Raw genomic sequence first — 19003 nt, forward strand, 5'->3', positions numbered from 1 at the left:
AAATGGAAATCAAGAAGGCATTGTACATTCTTTGCTGTCCAATGTATGTTGCTACCTGGTCCAAATAGTTGGATCTTATTAAATGAAAACACACAAGATCACCATAAGTCTGAACTTTGATTGAAAACTCAAAAGCCATTCTCTGCATTTGCTTGTGAAGTATCTCAGCCACATAAACATCTTCTTTGCTTTTATAAAACTAACTTTCCTTGCTTTTTATTGTAACTTTTTAAACCATTGTTGTTTTTAATCCTTATAATCTGATTTATTGTTTGTGTTTTTATTGCATAACTTATTGTTTGTAAACCATTATCACTGAGTGTAAATAGGTGGCCATATAAAATATAAGATAAAATAAAATAAAAACTAGTAAATTCATATTGTTATATCACAAAAGTTGCAACAATAAAACAAATAAACAGAAACAACCTTTCTTTTCTACAAACTTAAATATCCTCATTCCCTTCTATCTCTACTTGAGCAGCCATGTTGAGAATTCTTCTTTTCTTCTGCCTCAGTCCTGGCACTGAGATACAGATGCTAGAATTCTTTCAACCCAAGGGAATCTTGTTTGCTCCCCATAAAAGGATTTTTGCTGTTTTTTTTTCAACATACATGGCATAATCAGCAGTTTTAGTAGGCAGTAGGAAATACCTCATCTAGATAAGAATAACTCAGTAAATTTCTACTTCTAATATATGTGATTTATTTTTTTAAAAGGTATTTTCTTCTTTGAAATTTGTATTTGTTTGATTTCACTGTCAATCATCCATCAGAAAATCCCTATCATTCATTATGACAGGATAGGGCTTTACATGCATAAATATGCAACATAAAAAACAATGTGTTTGTTGTGTCAATACAGTAGTGATTTATAAATACATTCATTCACACTATTACCAGACAAAAAAACAAGATGTTTTATTTATTTATTTATTTATTTATTTATTTATTTATTTATGGGACTTATATCCCGCCCTATCTCCCGAGGGACTCAGGGCGGCTAACAACAACAACAAAACTTAAAGGTCTCTGTATAGTAAATTAAAATTAAAAATTGAAATAAATTAAAATAAATTAAAGAATAGAGTTAAAATTGTAAACATAATTAAAATCCCTGTCAGTCCAGGTCAGCTAGGTGGAAAAGGAGTGTTTTGAGGCCGCAGCGAAAGGACTGGAGATCTTGGGCCATCCGAAGCTCAGTGGGGAGCTGGTTCCAAAGGGCTGGTGCTCCCACAGAGAAGGCTCTTCCCCTGGGGGTCGCAAGCCGACATTGTCTGGCCGATGGTACCCTAAGGAGGTATGTATGATGGTATGATGCAAGTAAACAAAATAAACTAAAATTTGGCACTCAATTAAAGTGGAATTCTCATCACAAAAAGGGATAGGATGAAGAGAAAGTTTATTCACTTTCTGTGAATAAATTTATTCTCTTCCCTAAGAAATGCTATGAATATATAAAATTATTTTTGTTTCCAGAAAAAATTCAGAGATGTTCATGTAATAAGTAAAGTAGTAAGTAAAAAGATGCAGTTCAGTGGTGAGAAAAAGAAGATCCTACACTTAGGCAGAAGAAACCAAATTCATGGCTATAGAATAGGAGGTACCTGGCTCAATAGTAGTACTGAGGAGACAGACCATCACAGTATGATCCAAGAATGTGCTGCAGCTGCCAAAAAAGCCAATGCAGTCCTAGGCTGCATCAACAGAGGGATAATGTCAAGACAATGAGAAGTGATATTATCACTTTACACTGCACTGTTGAAACTATAGTTGGAATACTGTGTCTGGTTCTGGTCCCCACGATTCAAAAAAGATGTTGGGACTCCGGAGACTTTTCTCTGTGCAGAGAAGAGGAGCAAAGATGATAAAGCATCTGAAGACTAAGTCGTATGATGAACAGTTGAGGGAACTAGGCATGTCTAGCCTATTGAAGAGAAGGATTAGGGGAGGGGGGGATATAACTATCTTCCAGTATTTGAGGAGCTGTCAGAAAGAAGAGAGGATTGATTCATTCTCTAAGGGTCTGGAGAGCAGGACAAGAAGTAATAGGTGGAAGCTTGTTAAAAAGAGATCCAGCCCAGAAGTAAGGAGAAATTTTCTGACAGTGAGAACAATTAATCAATGGAACAGCTTGCCTCCTGGAGTTGTGGGTGCTCCATCACTGGAAGTTTCAAAAATAGGCGGGACAACCATTTGCCTGGGGTGGTATAAGGTTCCTGCCTTGAGTAGAGGTTTGGACTGGAAAACCTCTGAGGTCCCTTCCATGATACTATATTTTGTTAAACAAAAGATTTATAGGAAAACTTTTATCTTTTTTCTTTGTGTGACCATCCTTAATTACAGGTTGGCTTTTGTGAACATGGCATAATCTGCCCAATAAAGAAGATGGCTGGCAAACACAAATATTTAGTTTGTTCTACTTTACTTGAAATAAGCATTTATTCAATAATAATCAAAATAATTTCTGTTCTGAAATAACTACAGTGAGGAAAAAATATTTGATCCTGTGCTGATTTGTACATTTGCCCACTGACAAAGAAATGATCAGTCTGTAATTGTAACAGTAGGTTTATTTTAACAGTGAGAGACAAAACAACAACAAAAATCCAGAAAAACGCATCCCAAAAAAGTTATAAATTGATTTGCATTGTAATGAGTGAAATAAGTATTTGACCCCTTCACAACATGACTGAGTACTTGGTGGCAAAATCCTTGTTGGCAGTCACAGAGGTCAAACGTTTCCTATAGTTGGCCACTAGGTTTGCACACACATCTCAGGAGGGATTTTGTCCCACTCCTCTTTGCAGATCCTCTCCAAGTCATTAAGGTTTCGAGACTGACGTTTGACAGCTCAAAACTTCAGCTCCCTCCACAGATTTTCTATGGGATTAAGGTCTGGAGACTGGCTAGGACACTCCAGGACCTTAATGTGCTTCTTCTTGAGCCATTCCTTTGTTGCCTTGGCTGTGTCTTTTGGGTCATTGTCATGCTGGAATACTCATCCACAACCCATTTTCAATGCCTTGGCTGAGGAAAGGAGGTTCTCACCCAAGATTTGATGTTACATGGCCCTGTCCATCGTCCCTTTGATGAAAAACACCCCCAAAGCATAATGTTTCCACCTCCATGTTTGATGGTGGGGATGGTGTTCTTGGGGTCATAGGCATCATTCCTTCTCCTCCAAACACGGTAAATTGAGTTGATGCCCAAGAGCTCAATTTTTCTCTTTAATCCCATTTATATCCCGCCCTTCTCCGAAGACTCAGGGCGGCTTACAATCTAAAGCACAAATCAATGTGCTTAGCAATAGCCTTCATTCTATGTATATGCCTGCTTATTATTAGGGCTTTCACACACACACACCCAAGCGGCATTATTACAAAGTCAGCTTATTGCCCCCAACAATCTGGGTCCTCATTTTACCTACCTCGGAAGGATGGAAGGCTGAGTCAACCTTGAGCCTGGTGGGACGCGAACCTGCACTAATTGCAGGCAGCTAGTGTTACTTAAGGAGGCATTAGCCCACTGCTCCACCAAGGCTTTTGGATTTTGGTCTCATCTGACCACAACACTTTCACCCAGTTCTCCTCTGAATCATTCAGATGTTCATTGGCAAACTTCAGACAGGCTTATTCATGTGCTTTTTTGAAATGTATTTTTCTGGATTTTTTTTCTTGTTATTCTGTCTCTCACTGTTAAAATAAACCTATCATTACAATTATAGACTGATCATTTCTTTGTCAGTGGGCAAACATACAAAATCAGCAGGGGATCAAATAACTTTTTCCCTCACTGTACATCCATTGTGCTCTTAAAATTTGCATTTCTTTTGAATATCCAATTTTGAAAGGAAAAAAAGGCTGATTATTCCCTATAGCATGCAAGAGGACTAAATATGTAGCTTTTGGATTATTGGATTAATTATTCAATCAGTAACAATAAATAAACTACTTTAAAATATTACTACCATTTCCACTAATAATTTGCTAAAAGCAAATCCATAATTGCACCTTGTATAGTTGCTTCAGTGGAGCTGCCTTTCAAGCAAACCTGGTTACAATCTTGCAGCTTTACCTATTTTATTTCTTGCACCACATCAGGTGGTAATGTGTTTACCACTCTAATTGCTCATTAGACTTTGTGCAGGATGGAGGGGAGAAGAAATCTGTTCCACTGTTGTATGTTATGTCCTCAATAGATGGACACATTGGGGTATTACTATTTAGAGAATTCACACTGTGTCTATTAGAAAGGAATTCTTTTCCTGCATATGTATGTTTATTTTTCACTAGTCTACTTTTCATGTCATGAAAGAAAAGAAAGCCAAAAACAAAGATATAAGAAGATATGCAGGTAGAGACTAATTTTCAGTGCATGCAATGGAAATTTTCAAGCAGCTGAAAAACTAAATTACATTTAGAGGCCAAAGTGGAACATTTTCTACAGTCATGCCCATTGTAGCAACATTAAGAATAGCAGCAAAATGGAGGGTAATGGAATCACAACAATAAAGACATAAAAGTAGAATGCTTTTTAACTGAGATTTTCAGTTAAACCGTGCTTGCTCTAGCAGAAGGTATCACTCTCCAAATAATGCCTGCTTCTGTTAGTTTTGATTTTTCCTTGCCATGTAAGGCTTCATCTTTCTGCTATTCATTGACTACAACCACATATTATTACAGTATTACATTGCTCTTTGGAATTTTATGTACATTTTTAGCAATAAAAATACATCCGTTTCAGAGCTGTGATTATTTTCTTCAACAGGTTAAATTACCTTCAAATATTTCCTTCCTACTCTAACAGGAAGTTGTTTGTTTCTTTGTCACTGAAGTACAGTACATTAAGTTACAACTTTCATTATATAGATTATATACACGCAATTTATATTAGAATTGAAGGTGTAAAAGCAACGTTTCGACGGAATCCCATCCGTCATCCTCAGGCTGTTGGAGTCAGAATAAAAGGCATTCTCCTCATATCCCAATGGGACAGAGAATAGGTATCTGACAGTAAACTAATGAATTGCCAAATTCACATAAAAAGAAGGTTCATATCACAGATCCTCATGACAATTTTATGCATAATAAATGCAGAAATGTTTGTTATTATATTATTTCACAACAATGTGAAATCACAGCTGCCACCTCTTTAGCTGTTATTCGCTTCATATTCCTTGAGTTCTTTCTAAGAATTTAGGATTTTGTAATATATTGACATAATATATGTGCATATTCAAGCATGTGGTCTTTTGTAACTGACAGATGGAAAATGTGTCAATGCACAGATTTTCTAAGTGCAAAACTCATACAAAAATATTTGGGTAGGGCACCTGCGCTGGGATCTCTGTGGCCAGTTTATGCCATGATCTTCAAATTTCAATTTTCAGATCTAGCTTTTTTCTGATCTTCAATTCTTTGTCCTCAATTCTACTATCCCCTAGTATCAGCACATCAATTATATACACTTTCTTCTTCTCCACCACAATTAAATCTGGTATATTGTGAGCCAACACTTTAACAGTTTGTATTCAGAAGTCCCACAATATTTTAACTTGCTAACTATTTCAACCATATTCCACCAATTTTTCATTACTAGCACATGGTAATTTTACAGATGTTCCACTGAATCATTTTGGTGAATGTATTATATCATTGTTTATAATGAGTTTGCGCAATCTTCTTGCATGAGCTGGGTATATGAGCTACTGTTTTCTTCCAACTTTTTTTGCACAATCCACACTTTGAATCATTTGACAATTTTTCAGTTCTGGCCTTGATTGCATTACTTTAAATAATATGCTCTTGAGCACTCAAAATAAAGCCTTTCATTTCTTTTTCTTTTTTAATGATTCATTGGTAAACCATTGCCAGGTTTTACCTTTATCCACTTTTCCCTCATTTTTTTGAAAGAAATTGACTATGTAATGCTCTTCCTTGCCCAAATTCTGTTATTTTTTCTACATTTATTTCAAATATTCATGTTTTGTTTCTTGCACATATATAAGTTCCAATTTTTAATTTGCATTAGTGTTTGTTTTTGATCATCTTTTATGTGATCAGCTATATGTGCTTTTCTTTTTTGACAGCTCATTTGACTTGAATTCATCCATTTCTGCAGAGAAGGTATAATCTATCATTATTTTGGGGATGTAATACATAGTAAATAGTTATTAGCTTTGGTCCAAACTGTCCAGTTCAGCTTGTGTCCAGTTAGTAATTCCAGCTATGTATATTATTATTATTATTATTATTATTATTATTATTATTATTATTACAAAAGTTTTATTCATAAAACATGAAACTCAGTCAACTGAACACTCAAATTGACTGGCACTAATGGTTGACACGGGTTGCTGCCAGCATCCTAGGTATCTATTATTATTATTATTATTATTATTATTATTATTATTATTATTATTATTATTATTATTATTATTATTATAGTTCATTGCAGTCAGCCAGATGTTTAGACTGGATATGGCATTTTTGTTCACCTATCGAGTCCTTCCTAAGGACCTGAGATGTTCTTGTTTGATGGTGTTAAAACTATCATTCACAGGATGTAAGTTGTTTAAAGTAAAGGTTGCCTTTTGCAATTGATTGATCATTATTTTTGTCAATATTTCAGTGGTGTTCAAGTGGTGCTCCAGTTGTTTGGGAATTGCACCAAGGTGCCCCTTACTATTGGTAGTACCTTTGTTTTCTTTTGTCTGAGTCATTCTACTTGTATTTGCAGATCTTTGTTTTTATTATCTTCTCCAGTTTTTTCTCTCCTATTTTATATTTCCAGGTACTCCCACATCCATTATACAATTTTTTTGTCCTTCTTATCAAAGGTTGCTAAGTCTCAACTGTATGTGGCAGGTGCTTGAATTCTAAAGTCCCAGGGCACTTTAGCTTTTTAATTCAACAATTTCATAGAAGTTACTATTTGATGAAGTTAGATTTTATTCTGTTTAAGTCTCAGAAGAGCCCAACTAAAGTACAGTATGAAAGCACAGGTAAAAAAAAAATATTAGCAATATTTCAAAATATTCTTAGGTTTTTTTTTAAAAAAAAAGTGTGATTATATAATCAAAATTGTTTTACTGTTTTTAAAACTATTAGGAATATCTTCTCTATATATACGATTTCATGAAAAATACCAAGCATATGTAAGAAACTAAGAATCACTGAGATTGATGAGTGTATGATAGATACTGTAGCAACTGAAGAAATAAAACTTTTTGTTAGTATTAAATAAATCAGTGCAGAACCTTGATTAGATGGAAATTGAGAACAGAAATAAAAGGAACAGCTTGCTTCTTTAAAAAAAGGAAATGAGGCACTTGTAATTAAGGGAACTAATATTTTATAGAATGCATATATTCATTTCTTCAAATGGCCAGTACTTATTTTACAGATTCTCCAGTTGCGTCATTTACACTTATATGTTATGTGCCACACATATTTATCTTTTAACCAGCAGCTTCTTCAAGAGTGAAGTGAGGATAGCCTCTGAACTCTTGAGAATAGACTCAGGAGATATAACAAGAGACTGTAATGCAGCATCTAGAAATTATAGCACCCCTATGCATACAGCCAAAAGTATGTATCTAGAATGTAGACAACCCTTTTGTCATAATATAAAAGTAATAACTAAAGAAGACACATTAAACAACCAACATCTTCAAAGGAATAAAATTCACAAAGGAAGAAGAAAGCAACAACACACTACCCTTCCTGGATATTTCTATCAGCAGAGGAAGTATCGGCAAATCTTGTATTCTACATCTCTTTAAGAAAAATTACCCACATCTATTGTAAAACTACCCACATGAACCAAGTACTCTACTACTAAAGCACAACCCAATTTTCTATAAGAGGAGCTGTGTAAGAATGTTATTCAGACACTGCAGCAACCCCTAACACTAGAAAAAGGAAGCAATTTCCTATACAACATCTTCAAAAAAAAATGGTTACCCACACAACTTTATTAGAAAGTGCCTGTCCATTCAACTCACTACAGCACAACAAGCACAAGCTACAAAAAGGATAACTCCATACATCTAAATCATCTTAGAAAGAACCAAAAGCACCAGAAACCAACCAAAGCCGTCCAAAACATCAACATTCAAGATCCAATGAAAACTCCTTAATTTCACAATAAATGGGTAGTGCCAGCCATAGTTTCAACTGGAACACTGTGAGCATCCTAAACAGTAGGGAGTTCCTGGAAGCTTGACCCTCAGACAAATTAGCCAACAACAGACACAACGAGCAACATTTATACAGCATTCAAAAAACAATAGGAAAGCTAAAAAAAGAAACAATAGGACAGAATATCTCCTCACCAGCAATCAATACCCAGATAATAAGAAGTTATCGTCAAGATTAAGACAGACACACAGTGAAACAGTAAACAACAACCTAATCAAGGAACTAAAGGTAAAGGTAAAGGTTCCCCCGCACGTGCGTGCTAGTCGTTTCCGACTCTAGGGGCCGGTGCTCATCTCCGTTTCAAAGCCGAAGAGCCAGCGCTTGTCCGAGGACATCTCCGTGGTCATGTGGCCGGCATGACTAGATGCCAAAGGCGCACGGAACGCTGTTACCTTCCCACCGGAGTGGTCCCTATTTTTCTACTTGCATTTTTATGTGCTTTCGAACTGCTAGGTTGGCAGAAGCTAGGACGAGTAACAGGCGCTCACTCTGTTACGCGGCACTCGGGATCCGACCCGCCAAACTGCCAACCTTCTGATCGACAACTAGCAAGGAGGAAATAACAGCCCTATCAATACTGACAGGACAAGCTACTGTATATAAACTGAGAGAAAACCCTACTTCCTTCTAGAAGATGTTACCTAGTTAGGTAATGAAATGTCTGCAAGCAACCAAACTCAGAGACCAACAAGGACTCCACAGGATAAGCAATAATTAGTTTTATTAGACCTTACCAAATGTTGAATATACTGTACTCATAGGTGCTGACAGTAATTTAATACTTAAAGGTGTTTGTAAAGTCTGTAAAATTATTGTGCTTCTTACTGAAATAGTCTGTCAGACATTCAGGACAGAAATGTAACACTTTATTGATAGACTCTCTGTCATAGAATGCAGTGTGTAAATGATCTGGTAATCAGTAAAACTGTCTTAAGTTTGTGTGAAATGTAGTTTAGGCAAAAGACCAGTTACAGCATTACATAGGTCCTGGAAGTCACTGGATAAGAGTAAAGTTGGGTTAATTTTAAACGCATTTAAACAAATATACTTGTCAGGCACAAGCAACCAGAACAAACCTGTGAAAAGGCCAAACAATTCCTTTACTGTTGAACATTATTACAAGAATCTTGCCAAACTGACTGTCTTCCCTTGGGAAAAGGCAAATATAGTCCTAAAGGTTTGATATCAGACATTTCCCCCCAAAATCAACTCCATGCTGGAATATCTCTTTTCTCTCCCTAGAAGTGCCTCCTCTCCTTCAGTTTCCACCACAGTTTACTTGATTTCCTGTTGCCTTTCTGTTAGCATAAAATATTTTATGTGGCTTGTAATATGAAACATACATACACAAATAAGTAAAAAAATAAAATAAAAACAAATACATTAAATATATATATAATATTAACTGAACATTCAACACATGATCAGAGCAATTTCCTAAAAGGTAGGAGAAGGCAAACACATTTCCCAAGAGAATGCATTTTGCAGCTAAGATTAATATGCAGAAACCACCATTTATTTTTACATTACAGTATTCCATTTCATTTCCAGGCTTACCACCTAAGTTTTAAAATAGATTTTCTAATAAACTGATAAATCCTGAACTATCTCCAGGAATGTATGTAATGCCTTATGGTAAATTAAGAAAAATTCCTAAATCCTGGACCCTTCACCTCAATCATGATCAGAATTCTTTTAACTGGGTTTAGGAGACAAAGCCTTGCATTCATTTTGTCTTGTATGTCTTTCCCCTATTGCTCGAGTTTTGGTATTGACTTCATGGTAAGACAGATGCAGGGAAGCAGGGCTCTGCCTCCCATGCTCGATTTCTTCCTGATGGGGACCTGAAAAGGGCCTGAAGTCGCCCCGGAGAGGTGACAAAGAGGGGACCCTTATAGATTGCGGGGAGACAGCAGTTGATCCAAGGAAGCCCTCAGAACCAACAGGAGAAAGACTGGCCACACCCATGCACCCAGTCAGAAGCTGGTGACCTCCGGAGAAAAAAGTGGCATCTAACAAGTGTGAACAGCATGTCTGAATCTGGGTGAGATTATTTTCCTTCCTCTATAATTTTAAAACCTGTTCTTGGGGAAAAAAAGCAACCTGCAAGCAAGGAAACTCCCATAACTAAAGGGAGGATTCCTTTTTTTTAACCCCTTCTCCCAGAATGAAAGCGGCGGTTTAAGCTTTCTTGGGGGAAAATAGAGAAGACTATAAAATTAATTTGGACACAGCATAGAGACTTAATGTTGGGAAAAGTTTGGGAAGTTATAATACTTTTAAAATCTTTTACCTTCCTTGGAGAGTATTGGAGTAAAGCTTTAAGAAGAAAATCCTAGTTGGAAAGTTACAAAATGGATACCTAATGACATCTAGTAGCAAAAAAAAAAAGAACTACACTAAGCTCTGTTTCTATTTTGTCTGGAGTGAGGGAACTTGGCCTGAAGCCCAGACATAGACAACAGACTAAATCCTTTGATGTCTCTGAACTTCATAGCTTTCTAGATTGCAGCTGGAAAAGGAGAAACATTTCTGGGGCTGTCTTTTCTGCAGGATGGATTACAACTAAAACTACAAACTATTTTGAAGCCATCTGGCTTCTTTGGATTACAAATACTGCTGGACCTGTAATTTTACAAACCATTTAGAGACAGAGTGAACAGTAAGACATTTTGGATTATAACCTTGGCAGATTGGCAACTCTGGATTTTGGGACAATTGATTAGAACTGGTGTTGGAAGATAGAAGCGGATTATAAACTTTTCTTTCCTCTTCCTATTTTTTCTTTTTCTTTTTTCTCTTTTTGTTTTTTATTGCTTGGGGAGCCTATTGGATTACATATTTTTAGTCTCAGAACTACTTAAGGACAGTGGAAGCTCAACTGTTGGTGATTTTTCTAGGAGAAGACCCTATGGACTATTAACTTTGAATAGTAGGGCCTTGCGGATTATAAATTCTGACTGAGCGATAACCTTGGGTTTTGGACAACTGCTCTGGAAGTGAGCCTCACAAATAGAAGTGGATTACAAATCTTTTTTTTTTGCTCTCACTTTTCTTTCAGGGAGTTTATTGGATTACAGAGACTATAGACAAGAACTATAAGAGTTATTTAAGACAAAGTTAAATGATATATTGTGGTACTGAATATAAGATTAATGGTTTTGTATAAGGCGAGCATTTGGGGAAAGTATTAGAGCTGATAAAAGATTTGCAGGGTGGAAACAAAATGAGTGTTTCAAATTTAGCTAAAACTGGCAAGAAAATGCCCTCAGCCCCATCTTCCACCTCTACAATCCCTGTGTATCAGAGATCAATCAAATCAATGCTTCAATAAGAAAAATCTAACAACTTTCAGAGGGAGATGCAAGCAGCATTAGAAGCAATCCAAGAGAAGAAGATACAAGGAAAACTCATGAGGAGACAAGAGACAATTTTGATAAAATGAATCAAGAAATTCATAACATAAAACTCTCAACTAGAAAGCTTCTGACAGATGGTTACAAAGAATGAACAAAAAATTCAGAAAATAGAAGACAAGTCAGTAGAGACTGATCAGAAGATGGAAGAAATAAAAGATGAAAATCAGAGGCTGATGCAGGCAAATAGAGAATTGGAAGATTCAGTGGCAGTTTTGGAAATGGAAAAGGCATCATATTTTTTAAGATTTCAAAACAATGGAGGATAAGGAAGAGGATCTTGCGGACGATGATAGAACTAAAATAAACAAGTTTATTAAAGCACAAATATAATGTAATTTTTTTCTGCTGAATGGAATACAAAATGAAATCAGTATAGAAAAGAAGAAGAAGATGAGGCAGCTACTGTAAGCAAGATTTAGAACTAAGAATGTAAATTAAAGTTAGACATAATACAAAATAATGACACCACATTTATAATCTGTTAAATCAAACTTCTCATTCAATTAGAACTATTTGCTATTCACTAGAATTATTTAGCCCAATTTTTCATGCAACATATTTTCTGGCAGTGGGATAAGCCAAATTCTTCATATCTCAACAACCTTTCATTTTACAAATATATTCTTACCCTGTTGATCTTTGGTTATCATGATCCTAATACAGTAAATACTGCAAGGAATTTCATCCTCCAGTCGGATACCAATTTTTGCATTCCATCACTGGTCAGGTGGAGGTTGGATTATGAAAAATACTAAGCATTGTGAGGATTTTATCAAACAAATTTTTAAAATACTATTGGTAGATATTTTCAGACAATTTATACATCAAGAATTAAAAACAAATAACTGTTAAGAATAAAACTTTGATATATGTGTTTGTATGTATACTTGGTTAATTTTAAGCCCATATAAAATATTTAACTATGAGTGTTAGAGAAATTAAATGTATTACTTAATTTTTATATAAAATAGGTAGTTCTTGTTTGTGACTTTTTTGTTCAATAACTGTTCGAATTTATGACGATGCAAAACTTTAGAACCAATCCTTGCATTTACTATTTTTGCAGGTCTGTAAAGAAAAGAAAAGCTAAAGTAAGATCATAAGCACAATTGCAGTTTTACTTGCCTGTTCCAACTGTGGTCAATAAATGAGGACTATCTGTATTGGTCTGGATTTTAGCTTTCATCAGCACCTATAGTGTTAAACTTCAATATTTCATTTACCTGGTATGTTGTTTTCTTCAATGCTGTCCTCAACAGACAGAGTGGAGCAGTTGGCTGGACTAACTGGAGAGCTGGAATTAAAGCTTGCGTATCTTACAGAGGAGTTGATTTCAAAATAGTCATGGCTCTGATTTAATCGATGAAATTCAAAAGCTGATACTATTGATGTACGTTGCTTGGGCTGGAAAAATAAATTAATTAAAATGTAGACACTATTTTATTCTTTTCTACAACTACAGCTCACTGTCTCTATTCAGTTTTTAAAAGCAGATGCTAAAAATGTTACCAACTTCTTTAAATACACCCAGAATAAGAAATGTATTATAATCAGAAATATAAAATCAAGGTAGTATTATTCATTGTTCTACAAAAACAACCTGAATGCCAATTAAAAAATATCAAACTCCTGGGAGGTATCCAAATATTTATTTATAAAATAATTATTCCATTCTCTATCACCAAAGTTGCACTGAAAATTATATACAGTAATGAAAAGCAAGGTTAATCTTAGCAGTTTCAAAATTGTTCTAAACTTTAAAAGACAACATGAGAAAATAAACATAAGAAAATCGCTCATGGATCAGGGATCAGTCAATGACCCAAATAAATCAGCATTATCCAGTTCCCTCTTGGATAGTGGATATTTAACACATTGAACTTACAATTCAAGCTGTAGCATATAACCATCAAAACTATAAAACATTGGTTATTTCCATAACTTAAAGCAATCTTATTTTTAAAACAATGAATAGTTATAACCACATTTGTAGTGGAAGTATTAATAATGAAGCTAATGCTTAAATAATTTGGACACACAAAGTTAAAAAGAAAGTAAGGAAAATACATGTCCCTGGAAAAATGGAAGGCAATTAAAAAAGAGGCTAACAGAAGACAAGGTTACTACTAGTATTATGACTGATGACATAAAATGATCTCACAACAACCCAAAACAACCACAGTTATAAAAACTTTACAATTTGGATGAAATGATTGGATCACGATGAATCAAAAGCAACCAAACAACAACAGAACTACATCAATAGCAACAAATTCCACAGTTTGACAATTAATGTAAGTTTATTTTCAATTGTTCATTCTGAAGAAGCCTAGAATAAATACATTAAAAGGAACAATAAAAAAGGAATAATTTGATTAAAAATCAACCACAAAATATCTATCATAAAAGAAGATAATACAAAAATTAAAACAGGGTTCGTTAATATTTGTGTGTGTGTGTGTGTGTGTGTGTGTGTGTATGTAAAACAAACACATCTTAAAACACTGATTGATCCTGAAATTAAAAGTTTTCATTGTCATATGCTTAATGTTAGTCCTATGTGGAACGCATTACAGTAAACCATTCTGGATTTGAACAGAGTATGAGTAACTGTAAGTAGAGCTTTATGCTCCAGGAAGAGGCACAACTGGTGCACAACATAAAGTCGTGCAAACACCCTCTTAAATAAGACTTCTGACTGCTTCTCAAGCGTCAGCTCTGTCTGAGGCAGTGTCACCCCATCCAATTCCCAGATTCCAGAAGACCCATAAATCCAAAGCCTTGTCAGGATTCAACTGAAGCCTGTTGTTTCCCATTCAGATCCTCACAGTCTCCAGGCACTGATACAGGACTTCAACACTGCTTAGTTTGCTAGGGGAAGCGATATACAGCTAGGTATCATCAGTATACTGATGATTCCTTACCCTACAACAGCAAATGAACTCACCCAGTGTCTTCATGTACATTTTAGATAGGTGTGGAGAGAGTACTGAACTCCATGGAACCCCTCATAATATGGGCCAAAGGCAAGACTTCTAAATCGCAAACACTGACAGGCACTGGCCCTGCAGAAAGGAAGCAAACTAGTACAATATTATACTTCTCACTCACAACCATGGAGCCAATCCAGAAAGATACCATGGTTAATGGTATCAAAGGCTGCTTAGAGGCTGCTGAGAGCTAGGATAGATGCACTGCTGGTGCCATAGATCATCCAAAAGTGCAGCCAATTATGTCTCCATTCCATGCCCAGGTCTCAGTACTGATTGCAAAGGGCCAAATAACCCATTTCATTCAAGGTCTGCTGAAGCTGCTCTTCAACCACCCTTTCACAGCTTTCCCTAGGGAGGCTAGACACCAGACAAAGGTTGCTCAGTATGGTGGAATCCAGCAATGGTTTTTCTGAGAAGGAGGCAAACCAAGGTCTTCTTAAAGCGCAGTAGAACAATTGCGGAATTAGCCTCCACCAGAATCTAACTACACAATACCCCCAGGCAGACTTAATTAGCCAAGAGAGTCTAAAGCAGAGCCTTTTTGAATGGTTTGAAATTCTTACCGTGTTTCTTGCTACTTTGCCTGAGTTTTATCTTGACTTTTAAATATGTTCACCCTTCCATTAATTTTTCAGCATCTTCAAAATCTCCAATACATTTTTCATTCTTACTTAAAACAACATTGTCTGTAAACCAGTTGTATTTTCCTTGCTTGCCCGTTGCTTGTGTGGTCTGGTTCCCAACAGGCTGCGGACCAGTACTGCTCCATAGTTCAGAGGTTGGGGACCCCTGCACTATATAACAGCAGTCCCCAATCTTTCTGGCACTAGGGACTGTTTTCAGAAGAAAAATTGTCCCCCACATTTAGTTTCAGTAAAGCACTCTAAATTTTAACAGAGTAAGTAATGCAGAAAAACGTGCTCTACCTCTGTTTGGGTGTATGTCTTTGTGTGTGTGCATGCTTCCACATCTCTCCTTATATGGTGTCCCTTCAGTCTAGCCTATGCATTGGATATATATGTATCAAAATAATTTGATTTTTTAAACAATCTTAAACAAGTAATCTTCAAGGTTGATAGTGAGGTCCTTATTTCATTACTTCATTCACTGTTTCAAACATATTGAATGATAGATTTGAATAATGTTCTCTAAGAGAATCCAGTGGGAATCTTGCCACTGACTTCAATTAAGTCCAGACAATAAAGAATTAATCAAAGAGCGTGCTATTCAATGCTCTCCATCATCTGTTAACAATTCCATGTTGAAAATAGCACTTAAAAGATGTTTCAAGATGTATCTCATAACAGCTTGTTCTAACAATAATTTTGATGCTTCATTTTTATGCTTGCCAGCCAATGGAGAAAATATCTGTGCAGATAGACATATGGCTTATACAATTGTTACAAAGAGAGTAATAAGAAATCTTATAGAAATAAAAGGAATTTTGCAATAATATAGCATAAAAGCAAATAATATAAACATTGGATACTGATTTTTTAATATAATTTTTATTATTAATTTTAATACAATAGTAATTACTATATAAATAGTAATAGTATTACTATAGTATTACTATATAAATTGAACTTAGAGAAAGAGTAGAATGGAAAAAAGAAAAGTGGTGGAAAAAGAAAAAGAAAGAGTACATTAAAGAAAAAGAAATAAAGAAGTGACTTCCAATTCTCATCACAATTAGTATAAACACATTTAATAACTCTTCAATCCCATAAAGCTACATATAACTGTTTCTTCATCTCATATCTAATTATCAAGCTACGAAACCATTGTCATTAGGACTGCCATAGTGCTTCTAGCTTTCCTACAGTTGTGAAGCGGAAGGGAAGAGCTTGGGATCCACAGGTTTTCCCTATCAGTGTGAAAGCCAAAGCAGCAGAAGAGATGTTTCCTTTTCATAACAATTGCTGGAAGATTTATTTGACAATTTGACCTGAACTGTCAAAATGGTAGGGAAAGTTTCACACTTTTAATTATCTGTTTCTCACCATATTGCCAGAGCTAGCTTTCGTTCTATTGCACTGGTATGCTATACCTAATAAAGTTTACATTAGAGATCATCATACCTCCAATGTTTTACTTTGTTGGATTTTTCCAGCCAGAACTTGACACTAATATTTTATCAATAAACAAATCCATAAAACATGTTGACTCTTGGTGTCTGAAAAAAATCCGTAAAGGGTTTCCAGAACTTGGCAAAAAAAGTCATATTTTAACCTTGATCAAATAAACAACTTTCTATTCCTTGTAAGCCTGTATTTTTTTTCTTTAGAATCTTTACTCCCCTCCAGTATCTAATTTCTAAAATCATCACTTATCTTTGTTATTTACAATAGCCAGGATAGCCAAAATAAATCTATTTCATACCAAAAGCTATTTTTATAGTTAATTCTAAGTTCTTAAAGTAAAAGTAAGTACTGAAAATTTATCTAGCCTGTTAGTCCATTTAAAACATTCTTTGATCAAAATCTTATTTAGTTTTCCTATTTATTTCACCCCTTCATGGATTACTGCCGTCGTGGTGAAGGGGCTTGCGTAATTCAATGAAACTATGAGCCATGCCATGCAGGGCCACCCAAGACGGAAAGGTCATAGCAGAGAGTTCTGACAAAATGTGATCCACTAGAGAAGGAAATGGCAACCCACTCCAGTATCTTTGCCATGAAAACCCTATGGACAGTACCAAAAGGCAAAACAATATGACGCTGGAAGATGAGCCCCTCAGGTCTGAAGGCATCCAATATGCTACTGGGGAAGAGCAGAGGGCTAGTACTAGTAGCGCCAGAAAGAATGAAGCGATTGGGCCACAGCTGAAAGGATGCTCAGCTGTGGATGTGTCTGGTGGTGAAAGGAAAGTCCGATGCTGTAAAGATTTTTTCTCCATAGGAACCTGGAATGTAAGATCTGTTGAATATACAGTAGAGATGACAAATAGATTTAAGGAATTAGATCTGATAGTTAGAGTGCCTGAAGAACTATGGACAGAGGTTCGCAACACAGTACAAGAGGTAGCAACTAAAACCATCCCAAAGAAGAAGAAATTGAAGAAAGCAAAATGGCTGTCTGAGGAAGCTTTGCAAATAGCTGAAGAAAGGAGGGAAGCAAAAGGCAAGGGCAAAAAAGAAAGATACACCCAACTGAATGCAGAATTCCAGAGAATAGCTAGAAGAGATAAGAATGCCTTCTTAAATGAACAGTGCAAAGAAATAGAAGAAATAGAATAGTGAGGACCAGAGATCTCTTCAAGAAAACTGGAGAGATGAAGGGAACGTTTCATGCAAAAATGGGCATGATAAAGGACCAAAATGGCAGGGACCTAACAGAGGCAGAAGAGATTAACAAGAGGTGGTAAAATTACACAGAAGAACTATACAAGAATGAGCTTAACGTCCCTGATAATCATGATGAGGTGGTCACTGACCTTGCACCAGACATCCTAGAATGTGAAGTGAAGTGGGCCTTAGAAAAGCTGAGCAACAACAAAGCTAGTGAAGGTGACAATATTCCAGCTGAGCTATTCAAAATCTTAAAAGACGATGCAGTAAAAGTGTTACACTCAATTTGCCAGCAAATTTGGAAAACTCAACAGTGGCCACAGGATTGGAAAAGATCAGTTTACATTCCAATTCCAAAGAAAGGCAGTGCCAAAGAATGTTCAAACTATCACACCATTGCACTCATTTCTCATGCTAGTAAAGTTATGCTTAAAATCCTACAAGCTAGATTCCAGCAGTATGTGGATCGAGAACTACCAGTAGTACAGGCAGGATTTCAAAGAGGCAGTGGAACTAGAGATCAAATTGCCAACATACACTGGATCATGGAGAAAGCTAGAGAGTTCCAGAAAAACATCTACTTCTGCTTCATTTACTAGGCTAAAGCCTTTGATTGTGTGGATCACCACAAACTGTGGCAAATTCTTAAAGAGATGGGAGTACCAGACCATCTTATTTGTCTCTTGAGAAACCTATATGTGGGCCAAGAAGCAACAGTGAGAACTGGACATGGAACCACTGATTGGTTCAAAATTGAGAAAGGAGTCCGGCAAGGCTGTAAACTGTCACCCTGCCTATTTAACTTATATGCAGAGCACATCATGAGAAAGGCAGGGCTAGATGAATCAAAAGTTGGAATTGATTGCCAGGAGAAATATCAACAACCTAAGATATGCAGATGATACCACTCTAATGGCAGAAAGTGAAGAAGAACTAAACAGCCTCTTGTTGCGGGTGAAGAAGGAGAGTGCAAAAGTTGGGTTGAAACTAAACATTAAGAAAACCAAGATCATGGCATCTGGCCCTCTCAATTCCTGGCAAATAGATGGGGAAGAAATGGAGGTAGTGACAGATTTTATTTTCCTGGGCTCCAAGAT

At 35.9% G+C, this 19003-nt stretch overlaps 1 protein-coding gene across 1 annotated transcript in view; it reads right to left on the reverse strand.

Annotated features, from left to right (window-relative positions):
• Nucleotides 1-19003, reverse strand: part of ANKS1B (ankyrin repeat and sterile alpha motif domain containing 1B) — a gene marked incomplete at its 5' end in the record, with an annotated part of 324360 nt that overhangs the window by 237455 nt on the left and 67902 nt on the right. The window contains one exon of the mRNA XM_083366003.1: nucleotides 12847-13027. Within this exon, the coding sequence (XP_083222129.1) occupies nucleotides 12847-13027 (181 nt within the window). The remainder of the gene's footprint in view (nucleotides 1-12846; nucleotides 13028-19003) is intronic.

Source organism: Vipera ursinii, assembly GCF_947247035.1.
Source record: "Vipera ursinii genome assembly, chromosome: 6".
Classification (NCBI taxonomy): Eukaryota; Metazoa; Chordata; class Lepidosauria; order Squamata; family Viperidae; genus Vipera; species Vipera ursinii.